The 23,189-nt window shown below is 41.4% G+C and overlaps 1 protein-coding gene across 5 annotated transcripts in view; it reads left to right on the top strand.

The window, feature by feature from the left end:
- Window positions 1-23,189, top strand: part of nalcn (sodium leak channel, non-selective) — a 78,845-nt gene that overhangs the window by 49,600 nt on the left and 6,056 nt on the right. For all 5 annotated transcript variants that reach the window (XM_044366080.1, XM_044366083.1, XM_044366081.1 and 2 more), the window contains 16 exons: window positions 14,216-14,352; window positions 14,930-15,071; window positions 15,742-15,815; window positions 17,046-17,147; window positions 17,262-17,331; window positions 17,529-17,620; window positions 17,806-17,928; window positions 18,131-18,187; window positions 18,726-18,846; window positions 18,929-19,060; window positions 19,501-19,668; window positions 20,319-20,423; window positions 20,996-21,102; window positions 21,189-21,309; window positions 21,440-21,538; window positions 21,743-21,836. In XM_044366080.1, coding sequence (XP_044222015.1) covers window positions 14,216-14,352; window positions 14,930-15,071; window positions 15,742-15,815; window positions 17,046-17,147; window positions 17,262-17,331; window positions 17,529-17,620; window positions 17,806-17,928; window positions 18,131-18,187; window positions 18,726-18,846; window positions 18,929-19,060; window positions 19,501-19,668; window positions 20,319-20,423; window positions 20,996-21,102; window positions 21,189-21,309; window positions 21,440-21,538; window positions 21,743-21,836 — 1,744 coding nt within the window. The remainder of the gene's footprint in view (window positions 1-14,215; window positions 14,353-14,929; window positions 15,072-15,741; window positions 15,816-17,045; window positions 17,148-17,261; window positions 17,332-17,528; window positions 17,621-17,805; window positions 17,929-18,130; window positions 18,188-18,725; window positions 18,847-18,928; window positions 19,061-19,500; window positions 19,669-20,318; window positions 20,424-20,995; window positions 21,103-21,188; window positions 21,310-21,439; window positions 21,539-21,742; window positions 21,837-23,189) is intronic.

Here is a 23,189-nt window from a genome sequence, read left to right on the forward strand (position 1 = left end):
CAACATCAGTAGATGAATATAGAAAGGAAAATACCTCTGAATTATACAGTATAAAGAAATGCACACCTTAGAGGCCAAACAGTCTGTTTGGCTGCTGATATTTACAGAATCACCTTATGACTTAGAGCTGAGAATAGAACTAATGTTGTTAACAACTCCATAAAAGTACAGCAACTGTGACAGACTACAACATAAACATATACTACTTGTATATGTTTTGAGCTGTTACCTTGAGTTTCAACTTAATGAAGTTAGTAATGTTAAAATGGCAATATTTCTCAAACTGCCATCCACCCGCTATGATCTGCTCCATGATTGCCTATCTGAGCTCTAATCGGAGCATTAATGGAGCAGATCAGTATGAATGGAGTTACCAGGCAACACTTGTTGGTCGTCATCATGTCGTCATCAGGGTGGGTTTAGATTTCCATGTGTCACCCCATGTGTATCTCCTTGATTGTCGCCATGGCCAGGTGTGTGTGTGTGTGTGTGTGTGTGTGTGTGTGTGTGTGTCGTCCAGGTTTTCCTTATGTTGTGGGGACCAAGTAAATAGTAATGGACTGAATTTAAATAGCATCTTTCTAGTCTTCTGACAACTCAAAGCACTTAACACTACGTGCTAACATTCACCCATTCACACACACATTCATACACTGATGGCAGAGGCTGCCATACAAGGTACCAATCTGCTGATCAGGAGGAGTTTCTAATGCTTATTTATGTGCACACTCACACACTGATGGCACAGCCAGCAGGAGCAATTTGGGGTTCAATATCTTGCCCAAGGACACTTAGATATGTGGACTGATGGAGCCAGGGATCAAACTGCTGATCTTCCAATTAGTGGACGACCCGCTCAACCTCTGAGCCGCAGCCACCCCAGGTATTCCTCATACTGTGAGGACGTAAATCTGTTTACACAGTCATGTTGTGGGGACTCGCCTCCCTTATGAGGACAAAAAGCAAATCCCCTTAACGTAAGTCATTCATTTTAGTGTGAAGACTTGGTTTAAAGTTAAGGTACGTTTATGGCTACGTTATAGTTTGGACAAGTCTCCAGGAAATGAATATAAGTTAATGTAATGTCCTCTGAAGTGATGGAAACACCACTGTGTGAATGTGTGTGTGTGTGTGTGTGTGTGTGTGTGTGTGTGTGTGTGTGCGTGTGTGTGTGCGTGTGTGTGTGCGTGTGTGTGTGTGTGTGTGTGTGTGTGTGAGTGTGTGTGAAGCAGTTGGACTACTGTGTCTGCCCATGTTGCTGATTTGATAATGACATCATCAATAAGGCATGTAGCTAAAAACATCTGTCATCGTTTGTATGCTGATTGCAGCCCAGCCTTTCAGGGGAATGACTTGCATCTGTCAACCTCGACAGACCATTTGTCTTGATTTGATATTTCATCTGTGAGTCAAAGCTTGAACCATCAGGAGAGCACAGAGGCTTGTTGGTAGTCCCACTATGATCAAGCAGATCAGTGTTAGCTTGCTGTGCTGAAATATCTGGTTGCTTTAAAGTTGCGTGATGGGAGCTGTCGTCAAACAGTTCTGAATCTATGCGTTGTAATCACAGCCTGAGAACAAGAATTAAAGTTATTTGCTTTCAGCACTCACACACACCCATACATACACACAGGCACATGTGCATACACACTTGCATGTGCAAACACACATGTCGTGCACATAAAGAGTGATCATTAATAATTAGGGAAGTGAGAGTAAGCAGGGCTGCAGCAAATGAACAAACGATTTATTCCACCACAGTGATGAGCCAGAAGCACAGAAGTAGCAGGAATTTCTTCATGTCTCTCTCTCTCTCACACACACACACACACACACACGCAAGCATGCACCACCCATCAATGTTGATTAGGATAACGCATTTATTGCGTGAAATTAGGTTAGCTGGAATTTTTTAATGAAATGAAGCCAGGGACAGGAGAAAGGTAGACAGCACAGGAAAACAGAAGTGATGGGAGGAACCAGAGCACTTCCCACCCCCCACCTGCCCGCCCACATACAAACACACACAAACACCTGCACACACACACACAAACTTGGGGAAGTGCTGAACTCCTCATGAAATATCATTTAAAATTTTCATACTGCACAGCAGAAATAAATTGGCATTCATATAGACTAATTTAGTTGATTTATGTGTTGCACGCTCTAGTGACGCTGCCATTACTGTGGCGGCTGAGTTTCACTGGGTGAACACACAACTGCTGGTTTGATGTTGGTGGTCAGCAATCACCTGGATTTTGGCCAGGAATGGTAGACAGATAGTATGGTTTTAGATGGAATGCCAGGATTTAATGAAGATGAAGAAAAGTTAAGGCTTGTGGATTTAGCTTTCCAAAGTTGAAGTTTGTTATATCAGCAGTTGATGACAGTCCAGCCCAGTGACTGTAGTTTTGGACTAGATTTTATTGAAAAATGTATGGCTTTATGTGTTCATTACAGTGCTGTTATGCAGATTTACAGGCAAGATGCCAATGCAGTAATGGTGGCAGGTTTACTTACACCTACAACCTGGATTAGTTTTTATCTCACACTAAAAACGCAATACCGCCTTGTTGTTTTATTGTCGTCTATTTGGTGACAATTGACTGTACTGTTTTGTTACAGTAGATAAATTGTTAGATAATTAATATGCAAGAAATGGCAGTGAGGCACATCTAACTCACTCTCTTAGCTGAAGTCAGCACAAGCCGCAAAGCTGTTTTGAATGACGATGCCTTCAAAGAGGACCACTCCAGGGGGTCATAGTAATCACTCACTAGGGCCTTGAGCACCAACTGTAGTTCCCACGGGGGGCGGAGACATGCATCACTAGGCGTTGTCTCCTAACCTCCTGTAAGAAACGTTTCATGAGGGGGTGGGCGAAGACAGGTCTGTCGCCAAAACCATCATGATGGGAGGAAATAGCTGCTGCATAGACTTTAACAGTGGCATGAGATAGCCCCTTTTCCACTAGATACTGTAAAGGAGAGAACCTCTCCCACTGCACATGTCAGGAGTCTAATCTCCTTTCTATCACCATTGGAATCCTAACCACTTTGTTTTTTAGCAAGCAATGGTGGATCCTGCTCTCGCCGCCTGGATGGTCTGTACCACCTGTGCAGACAGTCCAGCCTGCATCAGCCTGTCCCTCTCAGGAACCAAGCCTGGAGAGGTCAGCCCAATGTCGGTAGCGCGCCTATCAAGTCTGCCTCCTGGGACAGGGCCCCCCAGACTTGGGGGATGGACCAGGGCTGGGCCACCAACATCTGAGATATCTCTGCATACCATGGCACTGAACGGTGGTCTGGGGCTATCAGAATGACCAACAGCCGCTCTTTTCTCACTCTCTCCAGCAGAGGGGGAATGAGATGAAGAGGAGGAAAGGTGTATAGCAGCCTCCTTGGCCATGGCACGTGTGCAAACATGTCCACCCCCAGGGGTGGATTGTCTTGCAGCATCAGGGACAACCAGAGCGGGCAGTGAGTGTTGTTCCGACTTGCGAACAGGTCGACTTCTGCTTTCCCAAACCCGTTCAAAATCTGCTACATCACCTTGGGGTTCAGCCTCCACTCATCTGCCAGAGGGCCACCTCTTGACATGAGGTTAGTGCCCGTGTTTTCTGGACCTGGAATGTGGAGGGTTCTCAGAGACAGGAGATGTTCTGAAGGCCACAACAACAGGTTCTCCACCATCATCAACAGGGCTGGGGATTAGACTCTGCCCTGACTGTTGATATAGGCAATCGTGGGGCGGTTATCTGTTCTCACCAACACGTCTCCCCTGAACCTGGATCAGGAAATGTTGGAGAACCAAGATCACTGCCTGAAGTTTCAGAGGGTTGATGTGTCAGTTTTCCCCTGAAGGCCACACACCACCTATTGCTCTCCCCAGGCATGTGCCCCCCAACCCTGTCATGGACGCATCTGTGAACACCGCTATGTAGGAGGTCATTCAACCCAGCTTTGTCCCCATTGACAGATGCTGTGGGGACCCCAATAACACAGGTCCTTATACACTGATGGAGGAACGTTCACCATTCAGTCCATGTGCCTCTCGGGATCCAAGTGCAGGCTGGCAAACCACCTTTGCAGGTGGCACATTTGCAGGAGCCCCAGTGGAACCACTGGATGGCCCACTGCCATGAGCCCCAACACCTGCAAAGACAAAGCTGTCACTGCTGCTCCCCACCGCAGCCTTAGGACTACCTGCTACAGGGCCATCCATCTGGATTCCGACAGAATGGCCCACAGACTGACCAAGTCAAATACAACTCCTAGATACTCCGCCTGTTGGCATGGCTGAGGGGCGCTCTTCTAGTTAATGGAGTACGGCAGGCAGCAGCGAAGCGCTGCCTTATATACTGTGTGAGACACACGTAATCGGTAGGCGTGTCCTGATTGGCTGGCTACGTACGTGCAAATTTCAGTGGGTGATTGTGTGCATGTGATTGTGAGTATTACCCCATAGAGTGCAATAGAGGGCGGAGCCTGTGTGAGATAGAACGCTGTACCCTCTTCTTTTTACCCTTGTTTCTTCTCCATGTACAAATGGATAAAATTGCTTCTACTTTTTGTACTAATTCGCAGTGTAACTTAAGTCTGCAGTGACTGCACAACTGCAGACAGTCATAGTCATAGATCTAAAGTGCCACCATCAGAGGAGGACAACAGGAATGGGCCAATAGCTGTACGTGATTAGAAAAATTACTTTGTCTATTGGACGTTGCTGCTGCCCATTATTGCTCTACCTTCATCTACTGTGTGACAGGTTGGTGGGCTTAGTTATGGGAGAGATTGATGGCCCATCTCCATCCAACAAATCATTCCTGCCCACAGAGCAATGTCTGCAGGGCCAGGGGGAGGTGCAGGGATAGGGTAAAATGTTTATCCTGTGCCGGTAGATATCAGCTAAATAGAAAAAGGTGTTTACCCCTTAGGGCAGTGATGATGATGATAATGTGTGTGTGTGTGTGTGTGTGTGTGTGTGTGTGTGTGTGTGTGTGTATGTGTGTGTGTGTGTGTGTGTGTGTGTGTTTGTGTGTGTGTGTGTAAGGAAATGTGTGGCAATCAAACAGGTCCTCAGGCCAGGTAGATGAGTCATGAAGAACACATTTGGGAAATTGTCAAAAAAAGGAGCATGTAAAAAGCAATGCAGAGAGTGAGAAAAGCTAAAAGCATAGCTACCTTTCCTTCGACTACAATCTTTTTACATTATGCATGCAGACAAACTGACATTTGAATCCTTTGCACATTGAGCTCTGAGACCTCTCTTCTGTCCTTTGATATTTTCTCTTTCATTCTCTCAAAATCTGCCAGATGCTCATGAGCAGAGAGGAGAGGGTGTAGCTGTGAGTGTTCAGCCTGTAGAGGACATACTGTATGTGCTGGAAAGTGATGGTCTGCCTGGTCATGGACTGTTTGATGTAACTAAAATGAAGGACCTGTTTTATAACATTTCAATTTTGGTAATTCTTGGTTGGGCTTTAGATAATGTTTTAATGTTTGTTATGACCACAATAACACATATATTTTCATGACCTATACAGTAAGCAGCCACCCAAAGTAGCCAGTGAACACACATACACAGAAACTTGCAGTTGGATACTATATGCCTTTGTGATAAGTCTATTTTTGAAATGGAGCTTGACTGATTGGCCATACCAATATCTTGGTATACTGTATTAGGTAGACTGACGAGTAACAACAAATTGGAGCACAGAAATACCAGTTATTGTTGAGATAAAGATATTTTACAAACAGTAAAATATGCCCTTGTTTGTTAACCAAAAAGCACAGAGAAGCTTATTTTTCATCTGAAAAATGTTCCACTTTGTACATATGTTGGTCAAAATTTCTTAAAAAACAAATTTGCGGGATAAAAAAACAGACAAAATGGACAAAATAGTCTGTACTCAAGGTGTCCTCTCTCATGGTCCTCTTGATTAAGACCTTGATAATAAGAATAGTACTCAAATTTAAGGGATCCTTTTAAAAAAATGTTTGTGTATGTTACTATTATTATACTGTTATGGACTCTGTTATGGAACTCTTGTATCTGCCACAAATATCCAGCATTGGTTGGACTCTATTTTTGAGAGAAGGAAAGGAAAACAATTTGCTCAAAGCATGACAATTTAAGTATTTCCTGATTTGATTTGATACAAATACATTTCTTTAAATTTCTGGCCCTATATTATTTTAATAATCGGTCAAGTTTTTGCGACCGATTCCATTGTGCTCTGTTCATGTGTGTTCCCAATAGCCTCTGGCCTTTGTTATTTTTGAGCCAGACCCAAAATTGCCTTTGGGAAGGATTTCCTTTGCACCCACTGGTAAATATTAGATTCCTAGATTATCTGATCGGTTTAGGGCTGCAGCAATGATAAAGCGGACTGCTGTGCTTCATAGTTTGTACCATCTAACCATACTGCCATCTAGTGCAAGGCCTACACATGCAAAATTTGAATTATGATTTGTTGTTGCTCAAGGATTTATGGCTGGACCAGAAAAATGTGTGTGTGTGTGTGTGTGTGTGTGTGTGTGTTGTGTTTATAATTGTGTGTCTCTTTGTATCTTAGAGGTCTATGTGGGCATCAGCTGTGGTGTGATGGATGACTACTCTCTCAAATGCCCAATATATTATCAGTTTAACAGACACAGTTGTGAGGGATGGCTCACTACCAGATCCTTAAAGAAACACTGTGGGGAGTTCCACTGGCCACAGACAGAGGGTGTGATGTGGCACAGAGGTAATTAGATTTCTTCCCCCAGTGTGACAGCCATGTCAAAGTTGGCGTTGAGAACAGCATAGCAGTAACAGTGTGTTGTGGTCAGTAGAGATGCGTCTATCTTTTTGTTCCATATTTGTCAGTTGAACTGTGAGAGTTCAAACTGAAGGGGGAGGAGGTGGGTGAAGGAGATGGAGGAAGAGATAAACACAGCATGGGAGGGAAGGGAGAGGAAGGAGAACGGGAGGAGAGGGAAAATGGATGTTTGCTTTGAGTATAAATGAGGTTTAGAATGAGTAGTCACTGTTAAGGACTCTTCTCTCCACATAACACCAGATTCTTCTCAATATTAATTTACACATATTCATACATGTTTGATTATGAAGGTGACATGTTTTCACTCTGCCCTGTGCTTCAGCCACCATATTTCAGAAGGCGTTCAGCATTGAATATACATTTTGTTAAGAAAAATGTAGTTTGATCAAATGCATTATGGGTTGATCGTATTATGGCCTCCCACCAAGGATTTCATTATTTATTAATTAAACTAAAAGCTTGTCCTCCATTTCTGTGATTTAATGGACCAAGGACTTATTTGGGGATTTAGCAGAGGAGAAGAAAGGCTAGGAAGACAGAGGGAGCAGAGAAGAAAAGAGCGTACCCCTTGGAGAATCCAAATACAATGTGTTCTTATCTTTTGAATGTCACCTTCAGTTTTCTATTGGAAGACACTCCAGGCACTGTGCCTGCCATGTTCTAAAACTAGCATGCACTAACACACAGTGGACTTGTGTATTCTAGTCTTCACTTGGCTGCAATCGTACATTAATTTTGCCATGGTTTTGTATGTGCTGCATGTTATAATGAACTCACCCATGATTATAGCAGGATGGAGACATACTGAGGAATGTTAAGCAGCCATTTAAAAGTGTTTGAACTTAATTTTCCCCTCAGATTTTGTGCTCAAGTGGATGTCTTGGTCAAGTTATCTGTGGAGCAGTGACACTTTAGGTAAGGGCCGGGGCACAGTCATTTTGTTTACTAGCTCTGTTTTCTAAGAAGTATCCACACAATTGGAATACTACATATATGGACCAAGAGACTGAGGATGTGTGCCCCCCAGTGCTGTCCGTTTATGTAAGTCATTAATGATGCTTGAATATACTTATATAGTTTTTGCAGATGTTTTTAACATGAAATTTTCTTAAACTTAACATTTGTCAAGAATTCAAAGATTATTTTATTTGGCTTTTTTTTAATGTGGATAGTGAAGACAGACAAGAAACATGGGGAAAGAGAAAGACTTGCAGCAAAGGTCCCCAGCTGTGAATGTTGCAATTACACAAGTATGAGTCTTAACCACAAGGCTACCGCTGGACACCTCAGCATCACAAGACCTGACCACAGAGGCACACAGTTGAATATGACTGTATATAGGTTTGGATTTTGAGATAATGGTAATAAGTTACCCAGAGTTGTTTTGGGTATTGGAGGTAGCTATTAGAGGTTTACGGGCTGTGTGGCTTTACAGCATCTCCACAGCATGGCTCGTTACTCAGCTAATGAGAGGAGAGGGTGACCCCTGCTAACTTGCTCTCTACACTGCCTCCCCTGGGTATTACAGCTGGATTGGCCCGAGGCCTAGGCAACCCAACCAAGACCATGGAAAGTAGAATGCAAATAGGTTACTGTATTTCCTCAAATAAAAGATGGTAGTCAATTAATAGCCTCTAATAGGTTCTCCAATAATAGCAGGGTGCATGGTCGACATGAACAAATAAAGGCTGGCCCCAAAAACAGGCATTTCTCACTAGAAATGTTATCAAAACACATTTGAATGCAGCAACTATCTTAAAATATTGCATTTTCGACTGAGAGTAAAAGGAATGGCAGCCATGTTTTTTTGTTTTGTTTTGTTTGTTTTTTTTCTGCAGAAAGAAACTTGACAGTCACGTCACAGGTCTTCTACTGGGCTTCACCAACATTCACTCACTCACTATGGCCCTATTAGCCCATATATTTTAAAAATAATGACAGCAGCAACACTAAATGAGCACGGGTAACCAGGGTAACTTGGTTGAGCCGGCGAGCATACATCCATGAGCATGCTAGCCGTATGCTACATGGATGTATTATAAGAGCTGGACACCGCACTAAAAATGGTGCCCATTCAGTCCTATAGGAATTGCTCGCCTGGCGCATATGCCAAAAAGAGTTTCTAGTTTCCGAGTTTGCCCTCGCGTTGTGCAGCCCACTGAATATGCGCAAATGTGCTTCCCACGCTGGCCCCGCCCGCGAGCTCCCGCTCGGCCCATACACTTTACATTGTGATGATGTCACAGATTTTTAAATCGCTTTTCTCGGCTCGAGGAAAGTTTTACAAACATAAAACCTCCATGGATCAAAAGTTCATAATAGAAAGAGTCATAATTGAACAATTAAACGTTGTTTGCAATTTGAGGGGTCCTGTCGGACAGTTTTACAGGCGTCTGTTTTACAATGGTGGTCTACAGGGAAAATCCTTTTTGGGCTGCAGGGGGATTTTTTGCTGCAATACCGCGAGTGGCCACTGGGAAAAATTGGCTGCAAGGCTGAACGACGACGCCCTATCCAGCTCTTATTATACATCCATGGTATGCTACAGCTAAGTGGTGCACTGCCAAAACGTTCTGGTTGGAACTAAAGCTCTAGATTTATTGTTCCACACGTCGGAGTAAGTAGAATCCTGGTGATGCAGTAACAAAAATTTAACAGAGCAAACAAGCAGATCAGAAAACAAGGAGGCTTTGTACTAAAATATATGCAAATATACAGGCAGCTGTGGCTCAGGAGGTAGAGCGGTTCGTTCACTAATCGTAAGATCGGCGGTTCGATTCCTGGCTCCTCCGGTCCACATGCCGATGTGTCCTTGGGCAAGACACTTAACCCCAAATTGCTCCTGATGGCTATGCCATCAGTGTATGAATGTGTGTGAATGGTTAGCTTCCTCTGATGGGCAGGTTGGGACCTTGCATGGTAGCCCCTGTACCCATTCAGCGTATGAATGTGTGTGAATGGGTGAATGTGATTCGTAGTGTAAAAGCGCTTTGAGTGGTTGGAAGACTAGAAAGGCGCTATACAAGTACAGTCCATTTACCATTTACTTATCAAACAAAGGGAATTAGAAATAAAGGCGTCTCTCTAATATAAGCCTGCTTCCATTAAAGGCCTGGTGCCCTCTGCAGTTGAAGTAAATAAAGGCTGTGGCCACTATTTGAGGTTAGTATGTATGACAGGGACCACACATATTTTAAGAATTATAGGTATGCCTTTTTACACTTAAATATTAGTATTGATCATAGATATTATTGACAGATTTGTAGAAAGACAGAGAAACACACATACAGCACATGCACACTCCATGTATTTTTCTGCTGTGCCAGTTAGTAACTACCCACATGATGAATGATGCATCACAAAGAAAGTAAGGAGGCTGTGTTGTACTAACAATTAATGTGAAATCTATAATTACACATACACACATTCTCACACATGCACAGCTGTTGTCTGGTGTTGCTAGTGAATGGCAAGCTTTGATGCCTGAATGGTAAAATACAGATGACTGTACATGCATCCGGTGCTCAGCTAGTGTGTGTGGGCAGCAGTTTAGAAGGTGGCTGTTTATCAGTTCCCCATTGTTCCATTGGCTATTCTCACAGATATTCCTACTCTGTGTTCGCACGTCTCCGAGCCACTCTGACAAGACTGATCAGAGAGTTCAGGTGGGAAAGTGGGAAAATGTGTATTCACATGCCTATTAGAGTCACTAGCTGGAGCATGTGCATCTATGAAAGCATTATGCCTAAATGTTCAGATGACCAAGATGAGAGATGAAAGCTTTTGACTGTTTTTTTTTGTACTGCCTTATCAATCAGTGTGTTTACATGCACTTAAAGTAATCAGATTACAAAGCGAAAGTCAGAAGGCAGCTATCATCTATTCTATCACTAATACAGTTACAATCAGTAAGAAGTTCTTCCAAAATGAGGTCTAGGATAGAGGAGAAATCTGGTTACTGATATGCTACATGTACAGTATATGCAGGTTACGCAAAGTACATATAAACACGTCCCTCTGTTCTCTTAGTAACCTAAAATGTTGTAAATGCAGTGACTGATTTTCAAGTTGTTTGCCAGCAGTTAAAGGATTAGTTGTTAGAGGACTACTGGGTTTGCCTAGCTCTATAGCCCATTGTGTGCATACAAGATGCAATAAAGTTGTTAAGGATTATTATGGATTAACTTGCAGGTCAAAAAGAAGCTGAATAATTTCCCTCTACTGTAAGCAAGCTCCATGTTACCTGTCCTGGAGCTTTAATATACAGCTTTTATGATAACTTGCTTATCCTGTATGTAATCATACATATTATATGGAGGTGTTGACACTGAAACGTGTCATTATACAGGGGTTTTACTACTTTTCCCCTGCAAGAGAGTAGCTTTTTTGCTCCTGTTAAATGCTTTTACTCCCAGCTTGGTTTCACTCATATTGTGCCAGACTTGTCTTGGGCCATTTTCATGCTAACTACTTTACTTTCTCCTGATGCTCCCACTGAACTATAGCTAAGACTGAATTTGGTCTAATGCTAATGGTCAACATTAGTTTCTTCCTTTCAGCCCTGGTCAGGAAAGCTGTGGAAATCCCAGTCGGAAATCTCCCTAGCTTATCCAAGCCTGAAATTGGCTTGAATGGAGGGGGAAGCAGTGGCAGGTCACCTGAATGGGTCTCAAGGCAAAACACATTAGTCTCGGCCCCATTGTTACACCGCCGTACACTAAATCTCATCTGTGGCAAGGGAAGCAGTAGTTTTGATTTATCAACCATTCACTGTGACACAAAGAAAAATACAGAGACATTTTCTCCTACACACACACACACACACATTCAGACATACAGGTGGAAATGGTTGTCACACACACATATACACTTTGAAATAGAACTTATCTCTCTTAATACTTAGACACACACACACACTGATAAATTTACGAGATGCATTTGAATGCATAGATATGTATCTACATAATACCTGGTACTATCATGGTTGTACTTTGATACAGGAGAAATCGATTCCTGTTCCATGATAACACGTAAAACCTATAATCGGCAGAGAATGGATTTTGCTGGGAAGTGCCCTGTTCCTGTGCTTCTGTCTGTCCATGTGTGCTTTATTGATCCTATGTATTGACCAGACTGAAGGACCAATGGGTTAGCACATACAGTTAATGGTGATCTATGGCAGCTAATGGTGCACCTCCTCACCTTTTACAGAACAGCCTTGCACAGCATCAATAACTAAGGAAACTATACATTTGGTACCATAGCTGACAGGACTTCTTCTTACATTGGCCTCTGGACATTAATTGCCATGAGCTGTAATAGCACTTCACCACACAAAGGAATCGAAATGGTCCATGGTACAGTGGACTATTTTCCCAGAATAAAATTAAATTAAATTCAGTGTACCCTTTGCTTATTTATTTGCATGGTAGTGGGTCCCCAGATGCAGAATAAATTGAAGTACATGAATAATTGGGCCTCACTCACATTAGTCTATTTATGAAAGAAAGATTTTAATAGCAATTCTTTTTGAATGTCTAAGTCTGTTCCTCTCCCTACAGTTCTTCTTTCCCCTCTTTTAGAAAGGAAAGAAGAATGTGAGGGAAGGAGGCAATAAACAGAATCTGAAGTTGAAACTCAAGATTTTGAGACTGGGGTGGTCTTATATAAAGCTATGTGGATAGATGCCCACTTTGATGGAGAAGAACAAATTCTTTGAGAGGCTGAGGAAGCAAGTTGAACACAGAGAGCAACAAAGGACAATAGATGGCACAGAAAGTTTTGCTGTAATGGGATACTGCTGCAGATAAGGGTGTTGAGCCTTGGCTAAACTGTACATCTCGCTGAGTTGGCCCAATTGGTTAGGATATTTGGGAACTGAAGGGTCCATATTAATCCTGCATTGTGTGTGTGTACATGCTGGATTTTGTTGCTTGCTTGTGTGTTACTTGCAGGGAATTCAACAACCAAATATACAGATACTATTTGAGATGAGTGCAGCACTTTCAACAGGTTTCACACAGAAAACTGCAGCACTAGAGAGAAGAGCACTATTTTGCTCAACACTTATTTTCAATTCTATGCTATTACAGTAGATTCAATATTAAAAGAAAGCGTGTTTTAAGCCATGTTAACGAGGAAGACTTATTTTTCCTCTAACAATCAACTTTATTTGTAATCATCCTTTAAGTTTTCTGTCATACATGTTTTCCCATACATTTCCTTCTGTCAACTTTTACTTTGACTTTTTTTGTCTCATGCTCTGTCCCCCTCTGTCTCCGCTTCTCTCTATCCTGTGTCTATCTCAGGAGTCAGAATATAGACAGAAACCCTGGGCAAACAAATGTCGGTGCATAATTCTGTCTTCACAGTATGCCACTCGCCACTCACCCACTCAGGGTGAAGAAGAAGCTCTCACATTTTAGTCTGCTAGAAAAAGAAAATAGATAGACAGATTTACATTCCCTCTTTTGTCAGGTCTTTCCTTTCCCTGACTGTTATCCCTCAAAAATGAGAGGCTGTTCCAGTCATTCGGTTGCTCGCAGTCAGACAAGCGCAGACAGAAATACCAATACGCATGAACAGCGTGGAGGGACGTTTGCATCGGCAGACAGACAGAAAAACAGCGTGACTGACAGAGAAACGTTCACCGAGCCCAGTCAATATGTTTCACAGCGGTTGCCTGCTCGGAATGATAAGCTGCCATTCACCATTGCTCTAAATGCAGTTCACTTCCAGGCCTAATCTGCAATACATCAGGGGTTATCTTCAGGCACCCAGACAGAGAATACCTGCGAGGGAATTTCAATCAGCCTCCCCCCATATGTAATTAAATGGAAATAATTGGTTTCATTCCCTTTGTCATCTTTTTATTTTGTCAACCTGTGCCACTGTGCTTAAGTCTGCACACGTGCGCGTTATTCTTTCACTACCTTTTCTTTTCTCCATCAACCACTCCAAAGTAATCTTTCTTTTTTTCTTTTGTTGCCTTCTTCCATTCTTTTCTGAAAGTAAGTGGGATCTCATCCTAAACGTGGTTGTCTGTACTGTACTGTATGTGATGTGCATTTTGTATGTAAGTGTGTTGCTGCCATCATCAGGCAGAAACTTAAAGCTGCACTCTTAAAGGTAATACCTCTGCGTTTCACAGTTTTCTCTGGGAAAACCCGGTTTAATCTGGTGCTTTACTCCCATAAATACCGAGGATGACTTCATGCAGTTGTCAAACCTTTCCACAACCCAAACTCAAGTTAACTGTGCCCCTCTTTCCCTTTGTATTGTTTTAATGCTTCTCTCCCTCATTCTCGTCATGCAGCTGACTTCCCCCTTTTACTATATCTGTCTTGCTCTTCTGTTGCATGCATTAACTGGCTTTCTCTCTTCCCCTGTTAGCTCAAGCAAAGTGAAGCCAATGCTGACACCAAAGAGAAACTCCCTCTACGACTCAGGATCTTTGAGAAGTTCCCCAACAGACCTCAGATGGTGAAGATCTCCAAGCTCCCGTCAGATTTCACTGTGCCCAGAATCAGGTACGCAGTCACTGGGAGACGCACACCGAGTTGATTCTTACAGCATATTTGTTTTAGATTTTTTGATCTTATATTTCAAGCACCAGTAACAATTGTTTTTTTGACAAGAGGAACTTGGTCATTAGAATGAGCATCAATATCCACTATATATATATATATATATATATATATATAGACTTACAGAAGCTCATACCACATCAACAGAAAATCAAAGAAAAAACAAGGTTTTATTGAGTAGTGATTACCAGGAAGTAGTGAGAGAACACCACAACAACGAGTACTAGAGACACCAATAATACAGTATTCTGCAGGAAAGCCTTTTGTATCTTATGCAGTGTTTAGCAGGAGAGCTTAACTGTGTCCAACACAGAAATCCCCTTCTGGAGCTCTTCTGCTGCAGCAAGAACTTCCACTGACATATTTTGCAGCTGAAAGTGTACTGAAATTGTTTGGTGTTACGATACAATTACGCTTATTTTTTTCTATCTTTAAGCAAATGGATTTCTACAGTAGGACACTTCATCACATTTGTGTGTGCATGTGTGTGTGTGTGTGTGTTATTTGTTGTGTACTCTAGGGAGAGTTTTATGAAGCAGTTCATTGATCGGCAGCAGCAGGACACCAGTTGTTTGTTCCGGCGTCTCCCCTCCGCTTCATCCTCCTCCTGTGACCACTCCAAACGCTCAGCCATTGAAGACAACAAGTATATCGATCAAAAGGTACTTTCACACACTCGTTCTCTTACTCATTTCCTCACTCTCTCTCACACACACACACCTACTGTGGATAGTGGATATGACGGTGATGACTCCATCCTCATGGTTCTATATCCAGTAGATAAACCACAGCAATAAGAAATACAGTAATGATAGCAAATTTGACCGAGTGTTTACAGTGACTATGTTTACATGCACAAAATATTCCGGTTTTTGCCCTTATTCTGAAAAAGACAATATTCTTGCTAAGCTGTTTACATGGCTAATGAAAATGAATATTATTCCACTAATCTTTCCATTGACATGCAGAGGGAAGTGATATTGAAATGACCAATATAAATGTATAATTACAAGCATATCCAGTACTTAGGTTGTCCCATGATGTTTTCTACACTACTGAGTCGTCCCTGTCAGTCCATGGCTGCATGTCAGGATATCCCACATGTCTTAATTGGAAAATGCTACATTCGGAATAAGGCTTAATTTGGAATATCCAAATGGATTATGACCTGTATCAAATTCAGAATATTGTCATATTCAGAATATTAGTGGAATATTAGTGTGTATGTAAATGTACTCAGTGTGTATGGTGTGTTTTTGGAAGACTACGGAACATTTAAAAAATCCCACTAATAGACTCTCACTGTTTTGCAACCCGTGTGTGCTCTCTCAGCTTCGCAGGTCAATATTTAGCATCCGAGCTCGTAACCTCCTGGAAAAGGAAACTACTATCAATAAAATCCTGCGGTAAGACATGTCTACACCTATTCAGTAGTGTGGTTTTGGTCATTTGCAGATCAAATGATGTCTTTAAGATCAAACCTGGGTTACATTAGGTTGAAAGGTTGCAGATGTTAAAATTGTTGTTCCCAGAAATTTACAGTGACAGTATTTCAACATGTAGTTAGTTATCTGATCCATGATAAAGTGTTGCAACTAAAATGCTGCAGAAACAACGGTTACATGTTGCCTGATTTTTTTTTTTTTCCCCCTTTTTGATCAAACCTATCCCAATTTTAACCTGCACGTCTAGACATCTTTTCACACCATAAAATTTTGGATTAACACCATCCCTGGAGACCCCAGCTAAGCAAATTGATGTGTTTAGTATGCGCCATCCACAGTCATAAAACACATCAAAGACTTTGAGTGTGTGAACTTTAATGTGTGTGCATATTAGATGTAGCTTTGCTGTAACAGCACTCTGGTATTGTTAATGCCTCTCTTTATCACACACATACACACACAAACACACACACACACACGTACACACAAGACACATGCAGGCCCTCTTCAGACTCATTTACTGTCGCAATGAAGGAAATGGATAATTTGCTGTTCAGCATGGCAGAGCTGGCACTAAGTGTAGATTAGCTCGCCAGCACCGTGTCCAATCTGGCTCGCTCTCCCTCTGCCCCTCCTCCCTTATTCTGTCAGTCTGAATGATAGACAGCGTATCAGTAGTCATAACACGTTCTGTCTGGCCTGCCATCTTCCACACAAACACACAATTAGGTTCACAGTCGCACCAACGTAAGCAAATATACACACAATCTAGCATACGCAAGCACTTACATACATACAGCCAATAAACAAGTAATCGCTTCGAGTCTGCATAAATGATTAAGGTATACACACTGCTGGTGCCCACAGTGTCATTAGCTCTGTTCTGGTACATGACTCCACTGTTAGCCAGAACAAACAGGAACACCCAGAGTCACACACACACATACACACACACACTGACTAATGGAATGAACGTTACCTGTTTCAAAATGATGCCCTGGATCGCTGCTATTATGAGTCCAGTTTTATCCGGGCTACAGATACCTTGTTAGGTAGAAAGATGCAACAGATCCAGCTGTGTTGTGATTACCAGCTGGTGATCTGTTTTTTTTTCTTATCATGATATTAATAATATTCATGATATTCGATATGAGGAGAAAAAAAAAAAATGTTTGTGTTTGTTTTTCCCAGGGCTTGTACCAGACAGCGTATGCTAAGTGGTTCCTTTGAAGGCCAGCCAGCGAAGGAACGCTCCATACTCAGTGTCCAGCATCACATACGCCAAGAGCGCAGGTCCGACAGCACACACCCACATACACACAGAAATGCAAACAAGCGTAATAACTTTTATACTAGATTAGATACTTCAAGTGTTTTTCTCTCACGGTCTGCTTTTTGTATCTGCAGATCTCTGCGACATGGTTCCACTAGTCAGAGGATCAGCCGAGGGAAGTCGCTGGAGACACTCACCCAAGATGTGAGCATGCAAACGCACACTGACATAACATATTGTACTGTGTGTTTGCATGTCAGAATAGCTTTCTCAAACTCGGCTCTAGTTGTTTATGTATTTATCCAAGTATTCTTCAAAATATCTAAGAAATATAAAAATCTGAGGAAAAACCTTTGCAAAAAATGTGTCACTTGCTACATCTTTATTGTCTCTTTGCCCAGCATTCCAGTACGGTACGCTATCGTAACGCCCAGAGAGAGGACAGTGAGATCAAGATGATCCAAGAAAAGAAAGAGCAAGCAGAGATGAAAAGGTATTCACACACACACACACACACATGTTCACAAAATATGAGCTAGTAAAAGTAAGTTCCCAACAAAAGAAAAATACCATCCTGTTAACCATTGCTTGTAGGCAACATTCAGTCCTTGCTGTGTCATTGATATACTGTACAATAACCGGTGTTTATCTCATCTCTCTGTTTGTGTGGCTGAGCAGAAAGGTCCAGGAGGAGGAGTTGAGGGAGAACCATCCTTACTTTGATAAGCCTCTCTTTATTGTTGGTCGGGAGCACCGCTTCAGGAATTTTTGCAGGATGATCGTTCGAGCTCGTTTCAATGTGTAAGATCAGTCTTACATTTGAGCTAATATAACTGTATAGGTCTTTATTTGTTGTTTTCCAGCTTCACAAGGCAGCATTTTGTGGTTCCAGGAGGCCATGAGATAAACATTTTGGAATTCAGTTTGTATTCACGATGTGTAACCTCCTTTCTTTCTGTCAAAATGCTGACAATTTATTTTATTTATATGAATTCATATCTAGATCCAAAACTGACCCCATAACAGGAGCAGTGAAGAACACCAAATACCACCAACTGTAGTAAGTCTGATGAATTATTGATTCCTTCACTCTCTATTGATCTGTTTATTCCACAACAGTAGAATACTTATTAATTCTGTAGCTTATTGCCTGCCTGTTGTGCTTCTCCAAAACTGCAGTGAGGAATGAAAACTGAAGTGAGGAGCTGTGAAATAGATCTCACCCATTATGCAACCTGATAGTAATTCAGCCAAGCTCACAGTCTCATTATTGAAGTGAGAGGCAGTCCTTTGCATCAGATACTATTGGTGCCAGGGGATTTTTACAGACATCCTGCTGTAGAACACAGGGCTGCGCATACATATACACAAAAAGATGTTTTCATTCTCACTTTCTGATAACTCTCCCCATGTATGCTCTTGCTCTCTTTGTCTCTCTGCATCTCTCTCTCTCTCTTGACTTATCCCTGATTGCGTGCTGGTTTGCACGCCAAATCGCTTTCTTGACCTACTTAAGCTGAATATACAATTACTTTGTGTAAATTCTAAAAAAAAAACTGTGTTTTTGTGTAACTTTATTTATGTGTGTGTTCCTGCAGTGATCTATTGGGCCTGGTCACCTATTTGGACTGGGTGATGATCATAGTAACCATCTGCTCTTGCATCTCCATGATGTTTGAATCACCTTTCACCAGGATCATGCAAGTCCCCACACTTCAGGTATTCAAACTAGATGGTTGCATGAACCAGCCAGTGTATGCATGAATGGAACATGTTGTCACATCAATGTTCTCTGTTTCAGATTGGGGAGTATGTCTTTGTGATCTTCATGAGCATCGAACTAAACCTGAAGATCATGGCCGACGGTCTGTTCTTCACCCCCACGGCTGTCATCAGAGACTTTGGAGGAGTGATGGACATTTTCATCTATCTCGTGAGAAAAAAAATCTTCTAATTTAAGCGTCATTTAAACATAAAAATTGATATGATCATAATGGAGGAATCATACTGGAAAAAACTCTCTAAGGGTGGATCATTGGCCCCACTATCATCATTTCACATTTTATTAGCTTTCCAAAATAACTTGAATTCTTATGTGCATCTAATTTCCATGTTGATTGTGCAACTGCGCACAATCAACATTCCAGGGAAGTCTGATTTAGTCTTGGTTCAGTTGTGTTGTAGGAGAACATACAGTATCTGTCTTAGGTTAATTGTGATATGGGAATGGGGGACTTTGTTTATGTAAATAGAAGGCTATAAACTGTGACACAAGAAGACTGCAACAAATGATGAAATAGCATTAAAATATTACCTAGTTTTCTTGTTATTTTTAGTTTTTTCTTCCCTTGATCATTCATGTTGCTTCTGTAGGTGAGTCTGATTTTTCTATGCTGGCTGCCTCCTGACATCCCTCCTGAGTCTGGGGCTCAGCTGATGATGATGCTGCGCTGCCTGCGTCCGCTCAGGATCTTCAAGCTGGTACCCCAGATGAGGAAGGTGGTGCGGGAGGTTCTCAAAGGATTCAAGGAGATTTTTCTGGTTAGTGGCTAGTGTGCTTGCTACAATACTTAAGCTATTTTCAAAATCTACTTTTAAGTAGTGATGTAAATTAGTTAGTCGCTGTTCATTACACTTACTCTTGTCAGTCCTGGTTGATATACTGTACGTTACAGATATGTGTGTGTAAATGTGGGTGAACAGAGCTCACTCTGGTAAATGTTTAGCTTACAGTTGATCATTATATTCAGAAATACTGTAGGAAATAATTAGGAATATAAGTGACCTGAAGATAGAGCATTACCAGGATCATTAGCTAAATGTTTACATTTCACTGCAGTGCAGTATATCATTAAACATAATTTATTGAAAACCTATAGTGATTGATGATTTGGAGAAAATGGTTGTGTGAAAAACACTGAGATATGTGAAAAACTAAGATGCTGCATTCTTTGGAAAAAGATTGACAGAAAAAGATCCATGATTTATAGGACATGTCTTAAAATGTGGATTTTTGTTTATATTATTAGGAACTTACAATAGGTACTGATTCTCTCTGGGTCTGACTTGGATTCTCCTGGCTGAGGTCTCAACGTTCACAGCTGTCTCACATGCTTAGCTGTTTCTCTAATCTCACAGGCTTGGATTATGTTGAACTGTCTGCCTTAAACTCTTGATTGATTCTCCTGCAGGTTTCCATTCTGCTCCTCACACTAATGCTGGTGTTCGCAAGCTTCGGAGTTCAACTGTTTGCCGGAAAGCTTGCCAAGTGCAACGACCCCCATATCCTTAAACGGGTACAGCAAGAAACATAATCTCCTCACTAAACCACCTCCTCCCATCTCACGCTCCCTGCAGGAAACCACAAGAACAAGTAAAAGGGGTTTCCCCTTTAAAATCGATAATCCAGTGGTTCCTTTTATCCTATACTTTCTTAGAAACAGTCATTATTCTTATTTCAGCTTGTGCCATTATAGAATACATCTTATATTATATAAAAAGCCTTTTACAAATTTCTATATAGTATAATGGTTAAACATTAAATGTTAAAGTTAATTGGTAAGAAGCGTGCTAATGATTATCATGCATTAATATGATTGTCTTCAAACTGTTATAACTTTTTAATTTTTAAGATTCTTATTACGTTTCTTATTAAAACCCCTTATGCATTATGTAAAACCAAGTATAGTATATTCATTATTGTCATATTCTCAGTGTGTTTATCATTTTAGAAAATTAAATATTTTAGTATTTCTTTCATACAACAAATGCAGTAAACCACTTCACTAATACCTCTATTTTTCTGTTGTAGATGCTGTTCTAATGGTTGCTTCGTTCTGTGTTTTGCTCTTAAACTGTGCTGTTACAGGAGGACTGTTACGGTATATTTAGAATTAACGTCAGCGTTTCCAAAAACCTCAACCTGAGACTGAAGCCTGGGGAGAAGAAACCGGGTTTCTGGGTACCTAGAGTCTGGTAACACTTGCTTTTTTCACTACTGCTTGATTTAAGAATGTTTTAGCACAGCCAGTGATTAATATTTCCATTCTGTCCTCCTCCAGGGCCAACCCTCGTAATTTTAACTTTGACAATGTGGGAAACGCCATGTTGGCTCTTTTTGAAGTGCTGTCACTTAAAGGCTGGGTGGAAGTCCGAGATGTCATTATTCACCGCGTTGGACCGGTACTGAACCTGATCTTACTTTTCACTTACTTACTTCACACCTTCCACCAAAAATTTCTATTACTGTCTCATGTATTGCAACAGCAGTGTGAGTGTTACTCAGTTTAGTTTATTACCTCTGTGCTGGCAGATCCATGGCATCTACATCCATGTCTTTGTGTTTCTGGGATGCATGATTGGACTCACTCTGTTCGTAGGCGTCGTCATTGCAAACTTCAACGAGAACAAGGTAAGCACCTCATGTATCTCACTAAATAACTTCCAGCTATGAGATACAACTTTATACTTTATTAAGATTATGATTATTAAGATTATTCGGTGGTTGTTTTTGCCTTTATTGGCAGTGAAGAGAGTAGAGAAGCAGGCAGGGATGTCTGCAGTCCATCAGGACAACCACTCCAGGTTTTATATGTGTTGTGTCTCCCACCACCAGGGCACTGCTTTGCTAACTGTGGACCAGAGGAGATGGGAGGATCTGAAGAGCAGACTGAAAATAGCCCAACCTCTCCACCTGCCTCCTCGCCCAGGTACACACACATATTAAAAATGCTTTCACAACACACAACAAATGCTTTTTTAATCATTCTGTAATACAAAGCAGTGATAGAGTATCATACTAAACATTATGAAAGTCAAGTCTTTGCCCCACTCCCTGTTTGATCATGTGGCGTGTGTGTGTTGGGGGGAGGGATTTATAATGACACCCTATCGATGATTAGCAGCAGTAATGAAAAAAAGTGAAAAGGAAGACAGAACGCAAATGGCTCAGACACTGAATCATGCATGTCACAGCCTTCTATGTGAAATATATTTACTGATTTTATTAAATTTTGACACCTCTGTTGAAGTAAACTACCAGCTTTATCCACACTAAATTTACATGAATGGACAAGCAGTAACTGGATAAATATTCAACTTGAATTTCATACATAAGCAAAGCCTCATAGTTCTATCAATAACATTTAAACATGGGATTACTGTGCATTTACATTGTTGCTCCTCTGTGATTGGAGTCGTGAGAATAGTTGAAGGTTCTCGGAGGCAGTGTGGGAAAACGCCTGTTAGTACAGCTGAGGCTGAGAACTAACAGAAAATCAATGGCTTCAATTTTAGTCAGCAGTGCCGCTGACACCAGCAGTATCAACCTGACTTTGATCCACATCCAAAGGCCCTCGGCACTGGCGCCACTCACTCACTACTGGCAGATTATTACAGCACTGAACTGGCCTTAACTCACATGGTCCTACTCAAAGTGCTTGCAGAAATTGTCTCAGCGGTCAGCAGTCATTTGTAATCACATTGCCTGTCACTGGATGTTCTTTTGTTAGAGCATTTTGTCAGGATGTTCTATTTGATGTTCATTAGACATTAAACTCCCTGCTTTGAAATGGACACCAGGGACAATTGTATCAAGCATTACAGCAGTTTTCAAATTAAAAAGCTAGAATGCTGACATATGAGACTGGTTACGAGCATGAGTTTGAAATACAAGTGCATATGAAGAAGGCCAACAGATTTTTGCAATTTTGCGGTGTAGATGCAGCCCTTCTGCACCGTTGAACAATCTGGAGAAGTGGCTGCTGCAGCAGAAGTGACAAATGGAATATAGTATCACATCAACTCCTCTCATCCTGTTTTAAAGCAGCTAAGAGAGAGTCCCAAGGCACAAATATACACCATCCCAAATATGAATATACTGTGCCTTAAACATGAGTATAAAGATTTCCAAATATGCTTCATGGGATATATTATGAAACGTTAAGGACTTTATCTTTGAACTTAAGATTGTGTCATTTAAGTTCAAAGAAACCAAAATATTTGAGTATCTGTGAGTCTCTTGTGAAGTCAGTGATGTAATACTAACCTCACTATGCAATTTT

The sequence above is a fragment of the Thunnus albacares genome, chromosome 11 (assembly GCF_914725855.1).
Source record: "Thunnus albacares chromosome 11, fThuAlb1.1, whole genome shotgun sequence".
Lineage (NCBI taxonomy): Eukaryota > Metazoa > Chordata > Actinopteri > Scombriformes > Scombridae > Thunnus > Thunnus albacares.